This window comes from Protomyctophum parallelum, assembly GCF_964188405.1.
Source record: "Protomyctophum parallelum genome assembly, chromosome: 4".
Classification (NCBI taxonomy): domain Eukaryota; kingdom Metazoa; phylum Chordata; class Actinopteri; order Myctophiformes; family Myctophidae; genus Protomyctophum; species Protomyctophum parallelum.
In genome coordinates, this window is record NC_139700.1 from 56,592,250 (window position 1) to 56,607,249 (window position 15,000).

The 15,000-nt window shown below is 45.1% G+C and overlaps 1 protein-coding gene across 1 annotated transcript in view; it reads right to left on the reverse strand.

The window, feature by feature from the left end:
- LOC310857296 (unconventional myosin-Va-like) overlaps positions 1-15,000 on the reverse strand; it is a gene marked incomplete at its 3' end in the record, with an annotated part of 109,748 nt that overhangs the window by 10,029 nt on the left and 84,719 nt on the right. Inside the window, exons 24-34 of the mRNA XM_083762909.1 lie at positions 14,509-14,602; positions 12,597-12,721; positions 12,066-12,218; positions 11,304-11,405; positions 10,969-11,025; positions 10,010-10,192; positions 9,894-9,944; positions 7,874-7,923; positions 5,203-5,277; positions 3,767-3,965; positions 305-398 (exon numbers count right to left, since the gene is read on the reverse strand). Coding sequence (XP_083619035.1) covers positions 305-398; positions 3,767-3,965; positions 5,203-5,277; positions 7,874-7,923; positions 9,894-9,944; positions 10,010-10,192; positions 10,969-11,025; positions 11,304-11,405; positions 12,066-12,218; positions 12,597-12,721; positions 14,509-14,602 — 1,183 coding nt within the window. The remainder of the gene's footprint in view (positions 1-304; positions 399-3,766; positions 3,966-5,202; positions 5,278-7,873; positions 7,924-9,893; positions 9,945-10,009; positions 10,193-10,968; positions 11,026-11,303; positions 11,406-12,065; positions 12,219-12,596; positions 12,722-14,508; positions 14,603-15,000) is intronic.

Below are 15,000 nucleotides of genomic sequence, written 5' to 3' on the forward strand. Positions count from 1 at the left end.
AACGCGACACGTTGTGAGATTGTATATCTGCTATTTTCAGCATGCAACCCAGCATAAAACTGGATCTCTTGTCCACTAGTCTCTTCCTAACATTTTAGTCTAGTTTTTATTTGTCGACGAAATTGTCCGTATATTTAGTCTTATAGTTTTAGTCATCATAGATTCGTTTTTATTTAGTTTTAGTCAGTGAAAAAAGGTAGTCGACGAACATTTTTCGTCTTAGTTTTAGTCGACGAAAACAACACTACATTACTGTAACTTACTGTACATTATTACTGTACATTACTGTACATTATTACTGTACCTTCCAGCTCGTCCACTCTGCGCCGGTAGATCTTCAGCTGTTTGTAAAGCTTTCTGAGGTTCTTGTCCTGCTTCTCTCGTTGCTCCATGAGCACCTGGAGAACACACACAGACAGCTGATTAGAACCCATTCTGGAGAACACACACAGACAGCTGATTAGAACCCATTCTGGAGAACACACACAGACAGCTGATTAGAACCCATTCTGGAGAACACACACAGACAGCTGATTAGAACCCATTCTGGAGAACACACACAGACAGCTGATTAGAACCCATTCTGGAGAACACACAGACAGCTGATTAGAACCCATTCTGGAGAACACACACAGACAGCTGATTAGAACCCATTCTGGAGAACACACAGACAGCTGATTAGAACCCATTCTGGAGAACACACAGACAGCTGATTAGAACCCATTCTGGAGAACACACAGACAGCTGATTAGAACCCATTCTGGAGAACACACACAGACAGCTGATTAGAACCCATTCTGGAGAACACACACAGACAGCTGATTAAGAACCCATTCTGGAGAACACACACAGACAGCTGATTAGAACCCATTCTGGAGAACACACAGACAGCTGATTAAGAACCCATTCTGGAGAACACACACAGACAGCTGATTAGAACCCATTCTGGAGAACACACACAGACAGCTGATTAGAACCCATTCTGGAGAACACACACAGACAGCTGATTAGAACCCATTCTGGAGAACACACAGACAGCTGATTAGAACCCATTCTGGAGAACACACACAGACAGCTGATTAGAACCCATTCTGGAGAACACACACAGACAGCTGATTAGAACCCATTCTGGAGAACACACAGACAGCTGATTAGAACCCATTCTGGAGAACACACAGACAGCTGATTAGAACCCATTCTGGAGAACACACACAGACAGCTGATTAGAACCCATTATGGAGAACACAGACAGCTGATTAGAACCCATTCTGGAGAACACACATATACAGCTGATTAGAACCCATTCTGGAGAACACACATATAAAGCTGATTAGAACCCATTCTGGAGAACACACACAGACAGCTGATTAGAACCCATTCTGGAGAACACACACAGACAGCTGATTAGAACCCATTCTGGAGAACACACAGGCAGCTGATTAGAACCCATTCTGGAGAACACACAGACAGCTGATTAGAACCCATTCTGGAGAACACACACAGACAGCTGATTAGAACCCATTCTGGAGAACACACAGACAGCTGATTAGAACCCATTCTGGAGAACACACACAGACAGCTGATTAGAACCCATTCTGGAGAACACACACAGACAGCTGATTAGAACCCATTCTGGAGAACACACACAGACAGCTGATTAGAACCCATTCTGGAGAACACACAGACAGCTGATTAGAACCCATTCTGGAGAACACACACAGACAGCTGATTAGAACCCATTCTGGAGAACACACATATACAGCTGATTAGAACCCATTCTGGAGAACACACACAGACAGCTGATTAGAACCCATTCTGGAGAACACACACAGACAGCTGATTAGAACCCATTCTGGGGAACACACAGACAGCTGATTAGAACCCATTCTGGAGAACACACAGACAGCTGATTAGAACCCATTCTGGAGAACACACAGACAGCTGATTAGAACCCATTCTGGAGAACACACAGACAGCTGATTAGAACCCATTCTGGAGAACACACACAGACAGCTGATTAGAACCCATTCTGGAGAACACACAGACAGCTGATTAGAACCCATTCTGGAGAACACACACAGACAGCTGATTAGAACCCATTCTGGAGAACACACACAGACAGCTGATTAGAACCCATTCTGGAGAACACACACAGACAGCTGATTAGAACCCATTCTGGAGAACACACACAGACAGCTGATTAGAACCCATTCTGGAGAACACACACAGACAGCTGATTAGAACCCATTCTGGAGAACACACACAGACAGCTGATTAGAACCCATTCTGGAGAACACACACAGACAGCTGATTAGAACCCATTCTGGAGAACACACACAGACAGCTGATTAGAACCCATTCTGGAGAACACACACAGACAGCTGATTAGAACCCATTCTGGAGAACACACACAGACAGCTGATTAGAACCCATTCTGGAGAACACACACAGACAGCTGATTTATTAAAACACATTCTGGGGTGGGGAACCCCTAATGGTGTTAGCATCATGTTATGCTTTAGCTATTGAAAAATAGCAGATCTACAAGCTCATAGCGCGCCACCGAGTGGCGCGATACGAGCTTGTAGGCCTGCTATTTTTTTTTAATCCAAGAAGAACGACTGACATAGAAACATAGCTTTTTCAGAAAACTGTCAGGATGTAGAAGACATTTTTTTTAGAACCTGATCTCAGGTCAGAATGGGTTAAACTGCTCATAGTGGCAGAAGATCTGAGGACGGAGCTTACTGGTCAAAGTGACAGATGTGTTAATGAGTCAATTAAAGGGTTAGTTCAGATTTTTTGAACTTAAGTTGTATGAAATACTTGCCATTAATATAGTGGTTGTAACTGTATTAATTGATTGCCCGAGTCCCGTGGTGGGAGTTCTGCTCTGGTTTTGGTCAATATTAAGTAGTTCTGGTCATTTTGTGGGGGGGGGGGGGGGGGGGGGGCACTGGGGCCACGCAGTAAAAGTAAATTAATTCACAAAACGAACGTAATTTGTATTGTTGACCTATTTCTAAAACATTAGTGCGACTTTCGTTCAACTTTGACCCCTCTATCACATGGAACTATTTTTTGGGCGTAGTGATATGGACACAAAAAACATAGTTCCGTGATTGTGATAGAGGGGTAAAAAAATAACGAAAGTTGCACTAATATTTTAGAAATAGGTCAACAATACAAATAACGTTAGTTTTGTGGATTCATTTACCTTTACTGCGTGGCCCCCCTGTGCCCCCCCCCCCCACACACACACAAAATGACCAGAACTACTTAATATTCACTAAAACCAGAGCAGAACTCCCACCACGGGACTCGGGCAATCAATGAATACAGTTGCAACCACTATAATAATGGCAAGTATTTCATACAGCTTAAGTTAAATAAATCTGAACTATCCCTTTAAGGAACAAGTGGAAAGTCCAATTGGGTGAAATTCACGTTGGAAAATTAATATAACGGCCCGGACAGAACACGGCCCGGCCAGGTGATTAATCAGGTGTGTGTGTTTCAGGTGATTAACCCATTCTGACCTGAGATCAGATCAACATTTATAGAATCTGATCTCAGGTCAGAATGGGTTAATCACCTGAAACACACACACCTGATTAATCACCTCAATATACACTGAAACACACCTGATTAATCACCTGATTGGTTAATAACAGGCCACACCCACCAGGCCTATGATTGGCTAATAACAACATTCCACAACCACCAGGCAGATGATGATTGGCTAATGACAACAGGCCACACCCACCAGGTTGTCGGAGGCCAGGCAGGTGATCTCGTGGCGCAGGCCTGCGTCGACGCGCGCCTCCTGTGACATCATCATGCTCTGAGCCAATAGCGACTGCTGCGTGTCGTTGTCCTTGCGCGCCCTCCTAAGCTCCTCCCTCAGGTCCTCGCTCTGCTCCCTGTGGGACGCCGCCTGCTCCTGCAGCTGTTCCTCCAGCAGCCTGTAGGGGGCAGAGTTCAGCACATTGTCATTCAGTCTGTTATTCCTCCAGCAGCCTGAGGGGGGCAGAGGTGAGCACATTGTCATTCAGTCTGTTATTCCTCCAGCAGCCTGAGGGGGGCAGAGGTGAGCACATTGTCATTCAGTCTGTTATTCCTCCAGCAGCCTGAGGGGGGCAGAGGTGAGCACATTGTCATTCAGTCTGTTATTTTGAACAGACAGTCGCCACAATAACTAATCTGTCTAACTGACTAAAACTAATCTGACTAAAACTAATCTGACTAATCTGACTAAAACTAATCTGTTGATCCAAAATGCCGCAGCTCGCTTGGTCTTCAACCAGCCAAAATTCTCACATGTCTCCCCCCTGCTCCGCTCCCTCCACTGGCTCCCGGTCGCTGCCCGCACAGAATACAAAACTCTGATGCTGGCATTCAAAGCAACCAAAGGTATGGCTCCCCCATATCTTGCAAGTATGATTGAACCCTACAAACCCTCCCGCGCACTCAGATCAGCTGGAAGTACCCTCACTAAAAACGCCGGGACAACGCTCCACACGTCCCAGACTCTTCTCCTTTCTGGCCCCAAAACTGTGGAATGCACTTCCCATTGCAGTCAGAACTGCAGCATCACTCCCAATCTTCCGCCGTAGTCTGAAAACCCACCTTTTCAGACCCATCTGGGGGTCGCCAAATTATTTTCGGGGGTCCCCAAATTATTATTTTTTTGCTGCAACTGAATGGCTGGAAAATGGAAATGAAGAGTTTACATAATAGTACACATATACACCTTCCCTAATGATTATATCTGGTTTCAGTATTTATTTATGGTGTATTGTCTCTATTATTAAGGTTATTGTAGCAGTCCATTTATATTGGGGGCCATGAGGGGTACATAGTATAGTATATATGTATAGTTTATATGTATAGTATCATTATATAGATATGTTCTAGTTACGTTCTTAGCTTACACATGTTTCATGATAAATGCTTTTATGTGATGTATTCCCATGCTTTTTGTTCTTGCTTAATGTAAGTCGCTCTGGATTAAGAGCGTCTGCTAAATGCCTACATTGTAAATTGTCTAATTGACTAAAAGTAATCTGACTAAAAGTAATCTGACTAAAAGTAATCTGACTAAAAGTAATCTGACAAAACGTCAAGGTGTTTAACGACACACTGTAACTAATGGTTAACCCTTTGACTGCTGCTGAGACATGACATTAACCCTTTGTTTACCTGTTGGTCTCCTTGAGGCCTTCATACACCAGCCACAGCTCTCCGTCTTCATTCAATGTGTGTAGATCTGTAGATCTGATATAAAAAATATGAAACAACCACTTTATATGATGTATACATGTAGGCCTCACGTGGCCCCTGGGGGCCGCCAGTTGATATTAACCTGAGGGCCGCATTGAGTGAAGGTGAGGGCCGCATGTGGCCCCCGGGGCCACCAGAGGAGACCATACCCTCCTCATAAGAGGAGACCAGACCCTCCTCATAAGCCTGCTACTTATTTCCATTCCTCAACGCAATAGAGCGTCGCAGTCCCTCCCCCTTTCAGAACGACGAGTGGCCCAGGAAATGATTCTCCATTCATTTTCTCCATAGGCTTTTCAAAAATTATTTATTTAACCCATTCTGACCTGAGATCAGATTCATACGAGGTTTCCACTGGACACACGCCGGTCTGACGAACCCATTCTGACCCGAGATCAGATTCTAAAAATGTCAGTCGTTCTTTGATTTTTTTCAAAAATAGCAGACCTACAAGCTCGTAGCGCGCCACTCGGTGGCGCGCTATGAGCTTGTAGATCTGCTATTTTTAAATAGCTAAAGCATAACATGATGCTAACACCAAAATGGGTGCCCGGTCAGAATGGGTTAACAGTTTGACTGTTTTTTACGATTAACCCGCATTTTAATCAACCCCCCTTCACTGCCGAGATTGTTGTATTACCTTTAGAGCATACGCTGAATTATTTGGGCTTTTAATCCGCGAAAATCCATCAAAAAAAGCTCCCGTGGTTTGTTATGATCTGTGTGTAGCATCCACCATCTTGGTGCACGCGGAAGACGCACACAAGATTGGTTTCAATGAGGCGTTGCACCCAATGCATTTCCATTGGCCTCAATTTCCCAGAAGCCCTAGCAGCCCACAGCATGTGACGATTTCCGGTTTCGTCATCACAGCGAAGCCATCCAGTCTCATACTCTGCGACGAAGACGGATTTTCTTTTGATTCATTACATTACGGCGGATTAAACACATAAAACAAAAGGCGGGTATGTCCGATACGGCAGCGACATTAACCTGGAGTAATCCATTCAAGGCACGGAAACTGTTAAAGACGGTTGTCACGATCCGGGTTGTCTTTGTCCGCGGGGACAAAGACAACCCGGATCGTGACAAATCATGACAACAAACACAATGTTTTGGGCCGATCAAATCATTTGAAAGAAGAAAATAAAGTCAGGAGACAACACTATTTGTTTTGTTTTTCTTCTTACTAAATTATTTGATCGGCCCAAAACATTGTGTTTGTTGTCATGATTTGCCACGATCCGAGTTGGCTTTGTCCGCGGCGTAACCGTCTTTAAATAAAAATACGTTTTGAAAAGCCTGGGCCACTCGTCGTTCTGGAAGGGGGCAGGACTGCGACGCTCTATAGTCCAGTAACCATTGGTGGGACTCAGATAGATTGGTCCCTTCCTGTTGATGGACTCTCTCACCACTCCTACATCCCACCCAAGTCTTCCCTCCAACCTGAACCTCAAAGTGTTTTCCTAAGACACAGGCACGTGTTATAATATGCTCTCTTTGTTGTTTGGCAGATTCTTCCTTATGTTTACATAATGCACTTGTTTTCCATCCTCAGACAGGTTGAGGTGGGGGTTGTGCAGAGTTACATCCACCTCATATCGTTGGACCGTCCTCAGCTCAGCATCACACAGTTTCTTCTCCATCTCTTGACTGAAGGCTCATTCATAGTCTGGATTTCCGGTGCTTAGTTTACCACCGAACTACAACATGACGTCACGAGCCGCGATGAAGAGCAAACCACCCCCACCGCTTCAGCCCTTCTCTCCGTTTTTACTCACCACCGCTCAACGTTATTTCACCTCCGGTGGTCAGCTCACCACCGGAGCGGTGGTGAGCTCACCACTGGAGCGGTGGTGAGCTCACCACTGGAGCGGTGGTCAGCTCACCACTGGAGCGGTGGTCAGCTCACCACTGGAGCGGTGGTCAGCTCACCACTGGAGCGGTGGTCAGCTCACCACCGGAGCGGTGGTGAGCTGACCAACGAAAATCCAGACTATGAATAGGCCTTTAGGGTCTCCTCCAGCTGAGCCACAGCTGTCCTCACAGTCTCCGGATATGAACTGAGGGACATTGACCTTTGTCCAGTTCTTGGTGGGTGGAGGGGTGTTGATGGAGGTGAAGTTCTGGAGGAGGTGTAGGTGGTCGTCAGAGTGTGAGAGCTGTGACAGCTCAGAGCTTCTCTTCTCAAACGGAGTGACTTCCTGTTGCAGAGTCTTTGATGAAGCCTTCAGCCCGTTTCTCTGTTGTTTTCTGCTTCTCCTCAATCACACCAATGAGCTCAGCCTGGCTTCTCTGAACACAGCTGATCAGGGCAGTGAAGACCTATCTCTGTATCTGCATCGCTCCTGCTGAGCTCTACTGAGTGTTTGACCTCCTGAACGCAACGTCTCGTTTTTAGCCCGCACGATACCGCCTCTAGTGGTGGGATGGAATTGGTTAAATCAGAGACATCAAGATGGCTGACCTGTCGATGTATTTTAAAGAAGAGATACCAAGATGGCTGACCTGTCAATGTATTTTAAAGTAGAGATACCAAGATGGCTGACATGTCAAAGTATTTTAAAGTAGAGATACCAAGATGGCTGACCTGTCAAAGTCCTCGTTATCGAACCTCAGTGCTTCTGCCAACACCAAGTCCTGAAAACATAAAATAATGACAAATTATTACATGTCAGTCTGTGTAACAGTTAATTTAACAATTCAACAATAAAGTGTTTTCTCTTCACCGCGGCTCAGTGACGTCATGTTGTAGTTTTAGTAAAAACCAGAGAGGTGTGTTTGGGTGAGCGGTGAGTCTCTTACCACCGCGGCTCAGTGACGTCATGTTGTAGTTTTAGTCAAAACAGAGAGGTGTGTTTGGGTGAGCGGTGAGTCTCTTACCACCTCGGCTCAGTGACGTCATGTTGTAGTTTTAGTAAAAACAGAGAGATGTGTTTTGGGGGAGCGGTGAGTCTCTTACCACCGCGGCTCAGTGACGTCATGTTGTAGTTTTAGTAAAAACAGAGAGATGTGTTTGGGTGAGCGGTGAGTCTCTTACCACCGCGGCTCAGTGACGTCATGTTGTAGTTTTAGTAAAAACAGAGAGATGTGTTTGGGTGAGCGGTGAGTCTCTTACCACCGCGGCTCAGTGACGTCATGTTGTAGTTTTAGTAAAAACAGAGAGATGTGTTTGGGTGAGAGGTGAGTCTCTTACCACCGCGGCTCAGTGACGTCATGTTGTAGTTTTAGTAAAAACAGAGAGATGTGTTTGGGTGAGCGGTGAGTCTCTTACCACCGCGGCTCAGTGACGTCATGTTGTAGTTTTAGTAAAAACCAGAGAGATGTGTTTGGGTGAGCGGTGAGTCTCTTACCACCGCGGCTCAGTGACGTCATGTTGTAGTGTTAGTAAAAACAGAGAGATGTGTTTGGGTGAGCGGTGAGTCTCTTACCACCGCGGCTCAGTGACGTCATGTTGTAGTGTTAGTAAAAACAGAGAGATGTGTTTGGGTGAGCGGTGAGTCTCTTACCACCGTGGCTCAGTGACGTAATGTTGTAGTTTTAGTAAAAACAGAGAGATGTGTTTGGATGAGCGGTGAGTCTCTTACCACCGTGGCTCAGTGACGTAATGTTGTAGTTTTAGTAAAAACAGAGAGATGTGTTTGGGGTGAGCGGTGAGTCTCTTACCACCGCGGCTCAGTGACGTCATGTTGTAGTTTTAGTAAAAACAGAGAGATGTGTTTGGGGTGAGAGGTGAGTCTCTTACCACCGCGGCTCAGTGACGTCATGTTGTAGTGTTAGTAAAAACAGAGAGATGTGTTTGGGTGAGCGGTGAGTCTCTTACAACCGTGGCTCAGTGACGTAATGTTGTAGTTTTAGTAAAAACAGATAGTCGGGGGCCCCGGGGATTTTTTGGTTCAGATTCTCGCAAATTCGCCAAATTTGGCACAGATGTTGTCCACACCGTACTTAATCATTTTAAGATGGGTGCCAAGATTGGCGCCCCATGGTACTGCCATATTGCGCAATCCAATATGGCTGCCACCCGAAAAAAACGGAAAGTCATAGAATCATAAATGATACCACTTTTTAGGGGTTTTAATGATTTGAGGTCAAGATTACCCCTCAAGGTCAAGTTTACTCATCAAAGTTAGTATATAAAGGTAATATTGGGGTAAAATCCAATATTTCTGGTGCGCCATGCCAGATGCTACCCCCAAAAAGTTATTTTTTTTCCATTATAAGTTGTAGTTGTATATGTATCAATGTTTCACAACTCAAAACAGTAGATTGTTTATTATAAACAACAAACTAATACTTGTGGTACCTTGTGGTACCTTGTGTTTCAGCGCCCCCTGGTGGAGGGGGGGATGTGTGGTACCTTGTGTTTCAGCGCCCCCTGGTGGAGGGGGGGATGTGTGGTACCTTGTGTTTCAGCGCCCCCTGGTGGAGGGGGGGATGTGTGGTACCTTGTGGTACCTTGTGTTTCAGCGCCCCCTGGTGGAGGGGGGGATGTGTGGTACCTTGTGGTACCTTGTGTTTCAGCGCCCCCTGGTGGAGGGGGGGATGTGTGGTACCTTGTGGTACCTTGTGTTTCAGCGCCCCCTGGTGGAGGGGGGGCTGTGTGGTACCTTGTGTCTCAGAGCCTCGCGGGTCACCATGTGCGAGCGCAGCATCAGAACCTGCTGTGTGGTACCTTGTGTCTCAGAGCCTCGCGGGTCACCATGTGCGAGCGCAGCATCAGAACCTGCTCCTTCCTCATCTCCAGCTCGTCGCTGGAGGAGTTGAGCTGCTCCAGGAGCACGCTGTAGGGGGCGCTGTCCCTCCTCCTGGGATCCGCCTCCTCCTCGCCAGCAGGGGGAGCCAGAGACTCCCGCAGCTCCTTCAGCTCGCGTTTCACGCGCCGGTTGTCCGACTCCAGCTCCTGCCTCTGTTTGTACATGTTTTATAGATCTGTTATACAGATCTGTTATACATGTTATATAGATCTGTTATACATGTTATATAGACCTGTTATATAGATCTGTTATACATGTTATATAGATCTGTTATACATGTTATATAGATCTGTTATACATGTTATATAGACCTGTTATATAGATCTGTTATACATGTTATATAGACCTGTTATATAGATCTGTTATACATGTTATATAGATCTGTTATACATGTTATATAGATCTGTTATACATGTTATATAGATCTGTTATACATGTTATATAGATCTGTTATACATGTTATAATAGACCTGTTATATAGACCTGTTATATAGATCTGTTATACATGTTATATAGACATGTTTATACATGTTATATAGACCTGTTTGTACATGTTATATAGATCTGTTTGTACATGATATATAGATCTGTTATACATGTTATATAGATCTGTTATACATGTTATATAGATCTGTTATACATGTTATATAGATCTGTTATACATGTTATATAGATCTGTTATACATGTTATATAGACCTGTTTGTACATGTTATATAGATCTGTTATACATGTTATATAGATCTGTTATACATGTTATGTAGACCTCTTTGTACATGTTATATAGACCTGTTTGTACATGTTATATAGATCTGTTATACATGTTATATAGACCTGTTTGTACATGTTATATAGACCTGTTTGTACATGTTATATAGACCTTCATAATAAAAGACTGAAATGTTTTCTGCGTGCGACGAGTTCCAGTACCTTCAGAACCTCCAGGTCCAGTTCTGCTCTGATAGACGTCGTCTGATCCTCCGTCTCCTGGTTCACAAACAAACTCACAAACTAACATTTACAATGTAGGCGTTTCAGCACACACACTGAATCCAGACAGACTTCATCATCTATAGGATTATGAGCAGTGGAATATCTCCAATAATGAAAGACTATATAGTGCTGCTATGTCTACATAAAGGTTATATCTAAGTTACAGAAATTACACACACACACACACACACACACACACACACACACACACACACACACACACACACACACACACACACACACACACACACACACACACACACGGTAGGTACCTTGCCCTCCCTCTGGTCCAGTTCTCGCTGCAGAGCTTGTTTCTCCTGTTCCACTTCCTTCACTCTCCTCTGGAACTTCAACAGGATGGACACGTCCCCTTCCTGAAATATAACACCTTAACTTAATACTACACCTTAACTTAACCTCACATATCTCTGTCCTAAAGACAACAACACCTTAACTTAACCTCACATATCTCTGTCCTAAAGACAACAACAACACCTTAACTTAACCTCACATATCTCTGTCCTAAAGACAATAATAACAGTAACAACTTAACGAGAGAGAGAGACAGCGGCATGTATTCACCACAGATCTAACAGACCTCCATGTAGCGGTATGTATTTAGATCTAACAGACCTCCATGTAGCGGTCTGTATTTAGATCTAACAGACCTCCATGTAGCGGTATGTATTCAGATCTAACAGACCTCCATGTAGCGGTATGTATTCAGATCTAACAGACCTCCATGTAGCGGTATGTATTCAGATCTAACAGACCTCCATGTAGCGGTATGTATTCAGATCTAACAGACCTCCATGTAGCGGTATGTATTCAGATCTAACAGACCTCCATGTAGCGGTATGTATCCACCACAGATCTAACAGACCTCCATGTTAGACGGTCACATATTTCACCGCAACACAACCAGTGAAGTTGTTCACCTGATGATGTATGGAGGAAGGGGAGGAGTCACCTGATGATGTATGGAGGAAGGGGAGGAGTCACCTGATGATGTATGGAGGAAGGGGAGGAGTCACCTGATGATGTGTGGAGTAAGGGGAGGAGTCTTCTCCATCAACGTAGCCGGAGCTCGGAGCGCAGTCGCTGAGGAACGAATCACGTCTCTCTGTGTTGAAGAACGACGAATCACGTCTCTCTTCGTTGAGGAACGAATCACGTCTCTCCGAGTTCTGCTCATTAACACATAATTAACATATTATTAAACACCGTTTGGCATGCTGCTGCTACCGCTGAGGAACGAATCACATCACTCTCTGCGTCCTGCTCATTAGCATATCATAGCGACAACGCCGCTCCACTTGCTTTTAGTTGATCTTTTAAATTCCTTGTTATTCCCGGGTTTAGGGAACTAAACACACTAAACAAATAAAGTTTTATTATGATTATTACTGACCAAGTCCCAGGTCCAACCCCCTCCTAGTACCTCCCACTGACGAGGTCCCAGGTTCAACCCCCTCCTAGTCCCTCCCACAGACCTGGTCCCAGGTCCGACCCCCTTCTAACCCCCCCCCACTGACGAGGTCCCAGGTTCAACCCCCGAGTGTCACCTTGATCTGGAGGTTCATGTCCTCCTGCAGCTCCAGATGTTCTCTGAGCAGACGGTGGTAGAGGCTCTGAGACTCCTCCAGATCCTTCTCCACACGCTGGCTGTGCTGCACACTGGCCTCCATGTCTGAAAACAACCATATCATCTAAATACACGCTGCACATTGGCCTCCATGTCTGAAAACAACCATATCATCTAAATACACGCTGCACACTGTCCTCCATGTCTGAAAACAACCATATCATCTAAATACACGCTGCACACTGGCCTCCATGTCTGAAAACAACCATATCATCTAAATACACGCTGCACACTGGCCTCCATGTCTGAAAACAACCATATCATCTAAATACACGCTGCACACTGTCCTCCATGTCTGAAAACAACCATATCATCTAAATACACGCTGCACATTGGCCTCCATGTCTGAAAACAACCATATCATCTAAATACACGCTGCACACTGGCCTCCATGTCTGAAAACAACCATATCATCTAAATACACGCTGCACATTGGCCTCCATGTCTGAAAACAACCATATCATCTAAATACACGCTGCACACTGGCCTCCATGTCTGAAAACAACCATATCATCTAAATACACGCTGCACACTGTCCTCCATGTCTGAAAACAACCATATCATCTAAATACACGCTGCACATTGGCCTCCATGTCTGAAAACAACCATATCATCTAAATACACGCTGCACACTGGCCTCCATGTCTGAAAACAACCATATCATCTAAATACACGCTGCACACTGGCCTCCATGTCTGAAAACAACCATATCATCTAAATACACGTTGCACACTGGCCTCCATGTCTGAAAACAACCATATCATCTAAATACACGCTGCACATTGGCCTCCATGTCTGAAAACAACCATATCATCTAAATACACGCTGCACATTGGCCTCCATGTCTGAAAACAACCATATCATCTAAATACACGCTGCACATTGGCCTCCATGTCTGAAAACAACCACATCATCTAAATACACGCTGCACATTGGCCTCCATGTCTGAAAACAACCATATCATCTAAATACACGCTGCACATTGGCCTCCATGTCTGAAAACAACCATATCATCTAAATACACGCTGCACATTGGCCTCCATGTCTGAAAACATTATCATTAAAACACCTCGAGGGCCCGGGGTTATTTGAGGGGGAGGCGTCATTAGGCGTCCTGTGGCACTGAGTGAGTTTATTCCATGAATTCAGAGCGCCCAGCGATTTATAGCAGCGGAGCACATTTAGCGACGGACCGGATGTTGTCCCGGATGTGGCTGAAGTAGCTAAATGTAGCCAAAACACTCTAGAGGCGATCGACAACAACGGGAGGTAGGATTAATTCTACCACGACTAGCGACGGGACCTGCGGTACTAAACAGGACACGGCATGCCATCGACACTCTCCTGAGGGAGAACGGAAATGGCTTCAGAGAGGGGAGAACTACTAATGGCACTAAGGAGAATGATTGAGGAGGTGAAGAAGGATAACTTGACTGCTGTACTCGACTTCAAAACGGCATTTGACTCGATCCACAGATGTATGAGGGTGAAGAACCTTAAGGCCTACGGTGTCCCTCCCAACTTGCTCCGGGCAATAGAGACCATGCATGCAGGAACAAGGCATCAAGAACTGCCAGACAGTAAACTAGTGCTGTGGGAACCAACACACGGGTACCGGTCATGAGGACGTCCTGCACTAACATACATGGATGTATTCATGAACGACGCAGGAGCGCTAAGTACCAACGAACTGGACCAGATGTATGGAGAACCGGGAGGACTGGAAGTGACGATGGAGGGCTCGTCTGAGGACGACCTAGACAGACAGTGTTACACAGCATATTGTTACCTGTTATATTGTGTTTCCACAGTGTTACACAGCATATTGTTACCTGATATTTTGAGTTTCTGTTCCTGGACGAGTGTGTCCAGATCGCTCTTCTGATCCTTCAGCACATTGATCTCTTCGGTCAGCTGGTCTACGACCTGAATGGTACAAAAACAAGGGTCAAATTGACGCCCATAGGCTGTGAAAAAGGTCAAATTGAGCCCCATATGTTGGGAAAAGGGTCAGATTGACGCCCAAAGGCTGTGAAAAGGGTCAAATTGACACCCAAAGGCTGTGAAAAGGGTCAAATTGACGCCCAAAGGCTGTGAAAAGGGTCAAATTGACCCCCATAGGCTGTGAAAAGGGTCAAATTGACGCCCAAAGGCTGTGAAAAGGGTCAAATTGACGCCCATACGTTGTGAAAAGGGTCAAATTGACGCCCATACGCCATGACAAGTTTGGGGATTTCGATGAAGTGACACCATATGGAAGCAAGCATTGCCTAGCGATGGGAAGCTAAAAGAAGCTAACATACGGAAAATATAATACAAGTATA